This window comes from Myotis lucifugus, unplaced genomic scaffold (genome assembly GCF_000147115.1).
Source record: "Myotis lucifugus unplaced genomic scaffold, Myoluc2.0 scaffold_6, whole genome shotgun sequence".
In the NCBI taxonomy this organism is placed as follows: Eukaryota; Metazoa; Chordata; class Mammalia; order Chiroptera; family Vespertilionidae; genus Myotis; species Myotis lucifugus.
In genome coordinates this window covers 18,063,261-18,071,904 of record NW_005871054.1, presented here as the reverse complement: position 1 = coordinate 18,071,904, position 8,644 = coordinate 18,063,261, and the positions used below count along the sequence as shown (strand labels likewise).

Here is an 8,644-nt window from a genome sequence, read left to right as displayed (position 1 = left end):
AGCACGCGCAGCAGCAGCGGCGGCCGCGCGCCGCTCAAGGCCGAGCGTAGCGCGCGCAGGCGCACGGCTCGCACGGCTCGCACGGCTCGGCCGCCGCCGCGGCCGCCCGCGGCGCGCCCAGGACCTACTTCCCCCAGCAGAGGTCCCAAAGCGAAAAGCAGACCTATTTGGAAGTAAGGAGGGTAAAGTAAAACCGAACCCAAACCCGGGCCTACCTGTCCAGGGAGCAGCCTGGCCTCACCTGCAGCGTGGAGGGGGCCTTGCCAGGTGGGGAGCGGCCGGCTGGGCGAGTCCCAACGGCCTATTAAGGCAGGTGCTGGGGTCAAGGCTTGTCCTGACCTCAGATGCCCTCAAAGGAGAGTGTTAGCGTCTGACCTGCACTTGGCACCAAGACACAGCTGGCATGCCCTGCATGGATATGTATGACGGCAAAGAGATCTAAAAGACACAGAGTCTGCTTACACCTGCTTCCCCGCCACCCCCGCACCCACGGAAAGAGTTAGGGGTCTCCTCTGCCTTCCTGCACAAGCTGCAGCGCCTCAGGGTGCTTCACTTAAAAAAAATATATATACATATATTTTTTTTATCGATTTTTTACAGAGAGGAAGGGAGAGGGATAGAGAGTTAGAAACATCGATGAGAGAGAAACATCGATCAGCTGCCTCCTGCACACTCCCCACTGGGGATGTGCCCACAACCAAGGTACATGCCCTTGACCGGAATCGAACCTGGGACCCTTGAGTCCGCAGGCCGATGCTCTATCCACTGAGCCAAACCGGTTAGGGCAGGGTCCTTCACTTGCAAAGCATTGCAGGCAAGTCCCCGCCTGCCTGTTTCTTCCTTTGCCGGTGTGGCACACACGCCTCCTTGTTTAAATGTTCAAAATATCCAACACTGCCGCCTCACTCCACTCCCTGACCCGTGCCAGCTCTCGTGCAGCTCGGGAAGACACGAGTTGCCCTGCCTCCCGGTGGCCTCCCTGCAAAGTTCACGGCAAAGACGAGCTGGTTTCCCGTTGACTGGAAACAGGTGTCACGTGACTTTGCAGACTCCAGCGGGACGGAGACAACACAAAATAGCCAGGGAAGCGTTGATCCACCAGCTGGCCTCCATGTCACCGTTTAGTATTTTGCTATCTGACCTTGGTCTGAAGGTTTGGGGACAGTTAATGAGGTCAGACCCTAGTCTTTAGTCTTTAAGAAAGAAAGACAGTATGCTTTCTGCAAAGAACACCTGACTAGGTGTGGGGAGATCTGTGTTCTAGTCCTGACTCCGCTGCCAAATAGCTGTGGGCTTCGGGTCAGGGCGCTTGGCTTCTCTGTACCTCCAGTTTTCACATCTGTAAAAATAAGACAATATATACCTTTCTCACCTCACAGTGCTGTTGTGAGGATCAGGACAAAGAAGATAAACTTGGTCAATATGCTTTTCAAAGTATGGAATGCTATACAAGTGCAAGATATTATCAAGAGCATGATGCCACAGAAAGATTTTCCTTAAACGATTAATAGACTTTGTTTCTAAATAGTCCCTAAAAGCCCACTTCTCAAAATGTGGTTCTTGGGCCAGGAATGAATGAATGCATTACCTACCTGGGAGCTTGTTATAAATGCAGAATGTGGGCCCCATCCCAGACCTACTGAATCAGAATCTGCATTTTAGCAAGATTCCTAGATGATTCATAGAAACATTAAGTGCAGTTGGGCAGGGGCATACCTTACACCACAGCTTTTCAAAATCTTAAGTGTGTGTAACTCCAGAGATTCTGGTTCAGAAAATCTGGGTGGGGCTTAGGGATCTATATTTTAAATAAAGGCCCCAGTTGATCCTGTAGTGTGGTTCAAAACCACACTTTGAGAAATACCACACTAACCCATCAAGATGTTGGTCTCCATGGTTTAGTTTTGAACCTTAGTAGAATATCAGAGAATCTCTAGATCTGCTACTACAATCCCAAGTTAAGGTCTCAAATTCAAACCCATATGTTTCTTGGAAAAAAAAAAAAATTCATCCCCGATCTTTGCTTCTCTATCAGCAAGCAGTTATCCATCTAATTCATGAAACTTTCAGGGTGGCTTTTGTTTTGACTTCTTGGGTTCAAAATTAAGCATCTATTTTTGTTTGCTTTGAATTGCAGTCACCTTTAAGTAAATATTTTGTTCATATGGAACATAAATATATATTCATATCTATTTTATTTAGCACATCTCACAGTTAAAAAGCAACTAGAGAGTTCACAAAAGATAGAGCCTTATTTTTACTTTACATTCCAAATCCCATGAACTAAGAATTGTAAAAGCTGTATTAAAGGCATATGTGCAGGTTGGAAATATTAATTGATATTTACTTTTAAACAGATGTGACCTCTTAAAAACTCCTTCTTTTATGTCTAAAATGAAGAGTTAGGAACATTAGTTTAAAACTAGTATTACAATCAAGCCGCTTTCTTATTTTGTAGAAAGAGAAACATACCCAGAGCTGTGAGGGTCCTACATCTGGTTTCCCAGCAAGGTGGTATTTGTGCCAGAAGAAGTTATTCTCTATACTCTTTAAACATTTGCCAATTTCCTTTAATTCCTGGTCTTTAATTATTGTTATATCATATAGGATTATGATATAGACTCTAGACTCTTTGCCTTGATACATAGAAAATACTGCTACACTCAGCAGAAAATATCCTCTTTCCAACTACTAATTTCTTAATTAGCCTAGGTTTGCTGTAGTTGGAATAGGGTACCCACCATTAGTCTTTGGGGGTGGAAGAGGAAAGTGACCGAGCTTAAAAAAAAAAAATGTCCCACAGTCAGGATAGATGTTAACGATGGAACAGAGTGAAAAAGAAATCCCTCTTTTGTGTTTTCAGGAGATGCACTTAGAAGACACCACCAGATTCTGTCCAAAGGAAGAAAGAGAAAGTGAACAAACGTCTTTCAGCGATCAAAACCCCAGGCAAGACCAGAAAGGGGGCTTTCGCAGCTCCTTCCGCAAGCTCTTTAAAAAGAAGTGAGTAGCCCTTAGACAAGACAGCATTGTAACTCATTTCCCTTTGGGCTGAGTCTTGAGGTTTTAATAGTAATAAGTATGGAGTAGCCTGGTTTCACACAACGGCTTCAAGCTCAGTGCCTGCTCCCAGTAGCCACGATTCATGCAGGTGAAGATGTTTCTCCTTGTAATCTCCTAGAGTGAAAGCAAACTCAGCTCTGTCCTCTGCCTCTTCTATCTTTTGGCCCTACTTCCTTGTTCCCAAAGTCACGTGTCCTGAGCAGAGTGAGCAGAGGCGGTCCCCTGGGCAATGAGCTGGTGACCATGGAATTCCTTTTAGCCTGGGAGGAGTGGGATCCTCTATGGGAGTTGGGAGCAATGGAAAGTTTTCTAAGGCATCTCAGCACTTCTGCCTGTAGGGCCCTAGGGTACTGTTTATTGGGACTTACAGTGTCTTCCCTATCTGAAATGATTGAATAGATTTGGCTTGGGCCTTAGTTTAAAAAAATCACTGTAATGGAGTTTCCATACTCCATAGAAGGCAAAAGCAAGCCATTTCCCATCTCTGGTCCTTCTTTTTGGCCAGCACTTACCATCCCTGTCTTACATACTGGGAGACAGTGGTCTAACCCCAGCATGAGATGTAAGGAACATACTGTGCAAGTCCAGCCATTGCACACCTGAGAAACTGCAGCCTCTATTGCCACGGGTCCTCAGGCCTACTTCACTCTTCCTTAGAGAGATTTTCCCCTGCTGCTTAGTTTTTCTTGGTGGAGGAGGTTCTTGCAGTCAGTTTTAAACAGGAAGTCTTCATATTTTAGTGGATGGAAAAGTTAAGGACATTATTGCTGCCGTTGGAGAGTTTCTAATAAATGAGGAAGCACAGGAAAATCACGTTCCTAAAGGTAGAGGCTCCTGGGCTGATTTAGATAATGAATTATCCTGGTGAAAGAATTGGGGGCAGGCCTGGAGTGAGGACTCTTTTTTTGATAGTTTGTCTAATTCTTCTCCCTTGGGGAGAGTGGTACTGAGATCAGTGGGTCTCTGCTGGTCCTCACCTGTTGTTACTGGAAGAAGGGGAAATAGGCAGAGACGGAAACATGACTCAATCAGAAACAGCCCTACCCTGCAAAGTCCCCTTTCAGTTTCGCTAAGGCAGCCCCATGCACACAGGCATGGCTTTTGCTGGATCCCCTTGATTTAGGGTGAGGAGTTAAGAATTGTCTCTCTCTTTAGGATCACAGACTTAGTGCCTACTTGTGTCAAGAGTGGAGAAACCTGGAGGCAGACAACTCCCCTGCCTGACCTTGGGATTTAGGTTCCTAAATCCTAGCAGTGGTTCTCAACCTTCCTAAGGCCGCCACCCTTCAATACAGTTCCTCATGTTGTGGTGACCCCCAACCATAAAATTATTTTCGTTTCTACTTCATAACTGTAATTTTGCTACTGTTATGAATCGTAATGTAAATATCTGATATGCAGGATGTATTTTTATTGTTCGCGACCCACAGGTTGAGAACCGCTGTAAGGGCACTGCTTGAACCTTTGTCTTTTTAACCACAGTATTCCCAAAATACACAGCCACTTTTTGCCCGCTGCCATTTATAATGACTGGGTACTGTCTGTTGGAAAGCAATGAGCCCTGGATCCACCACTGTTTTTTGTTTTTTTTTACAAACTGCCATGTTTTGGAGAGATGGAAGAAAATGCTGTGCAGTTACCTGAGGCAGAGGGAATAGATTTATCCTCTCTGTGTCCAGGGGGCAGAACTAGGAGCCATGAGTGAGAGGAAGAACTTTCTAAAAATGCAACTGCCTAGAACTGGAGCTGGCTGCCTGGTGAGGGAGTGGGTTCTCTTTGGGAGAAGGTAGATGATCCTGGTCAGGGACGTTATGACAAGGATTCCCACCTGGGTGAGAGATTGTCCAGGACAGTCACCTGAGTCATGTCCAGGGCTGAGATTTGCTTTATCTGTAGTTTGACTTTGTTGTGGATCAATCTGCATAATCACATCTTTTGAACATCTGACACAAGTCATTAGTGTGGCCTTGGGACCCATAATTTTAAAGACTCACCGTGTGGAAGACCCGATTTTATCTTTCTATAGCCCCTTCACAGCCCTCCGTACAATGCTGAGGACTTGCTGTGTGGACGCTTCAAATTCATGTTGGTTAATTGCTTTCAGTCCTCTTGCAACTTTTTGGGATCCTTCTTAGAACCAAATGGATTCCCTTACTCCTCTTATCTCTTCTCTTATATCAGTCCCTCCTGCATCAATCCTATTGCTGCCACCATACTTTGTATTTAAGTTTCGAAGCGTTACATGAATGGCCACACGGATGGCTGCTTCCTCTGGCAGGCTTTCCTGGCTTTTTACATCTGGTGTAGGACTGTGAGCACCACCAGAAGATGCTTGCTTATCGCCTTATGTCCAGGGTACCACAATGAGCACTTTGGGGGTTTGGCCTGGGATCAAGAAACAGCTTGAGTGACTTTTCCTGAGTATTTCCCTGCAAAGACCATGGGACGTTTGCTTCATTATGCTAAGGTAAAGAGGAATGACAAGGAAGCCCCAGTGTAGCATGGAAAGGCCAGGTGCTCTTAGCTGAGAACACACCCTTCTTCTCATCAATTAGGCATTCTTTCTTGTGTGCATGTGCTTTGTGAGACACTTGTACAGGAATCATGAAAGACATAGTCCCGGGTGCTATGTAGGAGCTTCATGTAGGAGCTGTTACAGAAGACTCTGAAGTTAGGCCTGTGGACAGGCAGATGGAAGAACCAGCAAGAGACTCAGGTCATTCTCCTCCCATGTGGCTGGGAGATCATTTTGGCAGCAAGCCCTGTGACTAGGAAGTGGTTTACCCTGGGGACTGGAACCATGCCAGAGCCTGGCCTCAGAGGTCCAGAACGGACCAGCGCCAGAAAAGCCGCCCGTGTCACATCTGCGGCTCACTGCCTGCCTACCCTACCTCTGGAGGCTCATTCCTGTCTACACTGACACACTTTTTGTATCCATAGGGGCTTGTTTGGCTGGTGGCCCCACACACCCAGAATGCTGCTTCGGGATGAAGCTAGGCATGGAGCCAGATGCAACAGAAAACCTGGGAAAGGGTTCTCTTCCCTCTGAGGCTGGGAGGGCCGGATGCTCATACCCACAAGGATTCAAAAGGGAGAGTCAAGTTGACATCTTTAAAAAAAATCCTGAAAAATACCCAAGACACTTGGGGAAAAGAATGATCCCCTGTTTCTATCTCAGGCACATCTGTCCTGGGTAGATAGACACCAGGTCATATGTCTCTGAAAGCTGTCCAGAATTAATCAGAAGAAAGATCACATATCTTAACGTTTGAAAAGGTTAAGTGACTTTACAGTTTTAAATGAGGAGTCTTAGAAGCCAGGAGCAGACCTAGTGTGATAGGCTGATGCTGAACTGAATCCTTATCCCCCTGCCTTTGAGAGGATGGGAGGCAAACTATCCCATTCTAGAAGGATCTATATGGAGGTTGTCAAAGACTCAAGTGTAGACTATCCTGAAGTCTCAGGCAGATGTTACTTCATATTTGTATATAAATCTTGCACTTAGGTTAATAAGAATTCTTGGTTTGGGGTGTGACATAGGGGAAGAGGATTATGTAAGACAGTTTAAGAAATGCAAATGCTCTTCCTTTTTATCCTCAAATCTGGGAGCAGTGGAAGATAAACAATACGACTCCCAAATAATTAATTCTACTTCTTCTCTCATTCTGTTCTTCTTTAGCACTTTATAACTTACACACCTCAGAGTAGCTCCTTCCCAGTCATTACCCTCCCTCCACCAATCACATCAAAATATTTCCGGTCTGAATCACACACAGAGAGTAGTTCTGCCGGGCCCCGTATAATTGAGTATCTGAATCCTCTTCTTTTGGTGTCTTATCAGCTGTTTATGCATATGCCCAGTCTTGGCTGTGGGACAGACCATGTAATAGAATACAGGACTACTAAAGAATCAATTGATAATTTTACCCTCACCTTCTTTTTTACCTCCTAAAGCCTAATCTCAAGTCCTTTCCACATTCATACTTAGTTTGGAGTTCTTTCTCATTTCCCATTGTATTTCCCAATATAACTTGAAAATTGAAGGAGATAGTTGAAGGGATGACGTTGTACATTACTCAAACCTTATTGTGTTTCTCAATAGGTCATTTGAAATCAATCCCTAAGTTAAGGATCTTTAGTGTACTAGGTTCTGTTTAGCACAAAAGAAGTAAAAGAAATAGTTGCAGTCCATTAAGAGCTTACAGCCCAAATGTAAGGGTAACCCAGCTGCAAGGTTGAAAGATAGTAAGCACTCAGCTCATTTGTCAGTCACCTTGTTGATTATTAGAAGACATGCCCCTTACTTCTCCAGGGACATGTCTCCTAAAGCTTTCAAAGTGGACAGTCTTTCCAATCAGAAAACCAGCCCTTCTTAGGTCAGAGGGTTCTGTGCCCCAGATTCCACCCCCTCCTCCCTTCCCCAGCTCCAAACTTTCAAGGTTTATTTGTAGCAAATTTAACTTGGATGGTTAGGTGTCAGAATGTACTGGCAGTGTTGTACCCTTACCCAGCAAATGTTTGCCTGCCTGTGTCTTCAGTGCCTGCTCAGATCTGCCCTGTACTCAACTGCCATGGCTCCAGGAGCTCCAAAGCCATTGCTCGTTTATAGAGAAAGGGAGTAAAAGCAAATACTCTGGCCCTTTCTTCTCAGTCTGCAGGTGATTTCCAAGTAATTTAGGTCAATATTACTTCAGAGCCTAACAGCCACACCTTTGGAAGAGTCCAGCTGTCGAAGTGGCCACATACCATGTACGCAGTGTAGAGGTCAGTTAAAATTGTCTTAAAAAAGGATGAAAATGAGCTTTTAGTCATGGCTACAGCGGATGCTAGATTTTTTAAAGGATTAGCAAGTTAGCCACTAGTTAATTAATAGTTAATGTCAAGAAGCACAGAGAAATTCACAAACCTGGAGACACACAGAGGTTGTTTATGAGAAGAGCAGTTAAAAAAGAAAAAACTAAGCTGAGTTCGTGGACTTTGAAAACTAGACAGGGCGATTTTGGCATTTGTTTCAGAAATGGGAACGCATCTGGTGAAGATTTCTGTGGTCCTTGGGGCTGGTGGTGACATCAAAGCTTTCCCATTTCCAGGTAAACACTAAATAGTTGCATGTTAGAACCGTCAAATATGACATGTTGGGTTTTGGAGAGATCAGATGTAGCCAAGGGGAAATGTGAGGTAGAGATTGCAAGTTTTGACTAATGACTTTCTGATGAGAAACTGCCACGTTAGGGGAACAATTTAGGAAAAAACACCAGCCAGATTCAAATCTTGCTTCCTACTTTCTGCCCCTAAAACTTAATAGGCATTCCCTAGTCTTCTGGATAATAGACGATAGGGGGGAAAGAATGAAATGGTCCATATCTTCCTAACATTTTGGACACAACTGTACTTGTCAGGGATGACTTGAATTGGAGGCAGGTGGGAGTTCTGAGAGGCGAGAGAAGGCCAGGAGTTCTAGTAGGGTGGGCTTGTGGAGGCTGTTTCAAGGGAGAATTCCAAGGGGGCTCCTTGGAAAGGAAGAGGACTTTCACCCCACCCAGATACCATCTTATCTGATGACTGCCCAGAGGCACTTGGG

The 8,644-nt window shown here is 45.0% G+C and overlaps 1 protein-coding gene across 1 annotated transcript in view; it reads left to right on the top strand.

Moving 5' to 3' along the window:
* ARHGEF33 (Rho guanine nucleotide exchange factor 33) overlaps positions 1-8,644 on the top strand; it is a 54,212-nt gene that overhangs the window by 43,906 nt on the left and 1,662 nt on the right. Inside the window, 3 exon segments of the mRNA XM_023746188.1 lie at positions 3-51; positions 54-182; positions 2,864-3,003. Of these exon segments, the coding sequence (XP_023601956.1) occupies positions 3-51; positions 54-182; positions 2,864-3,003 (318 nt within the window).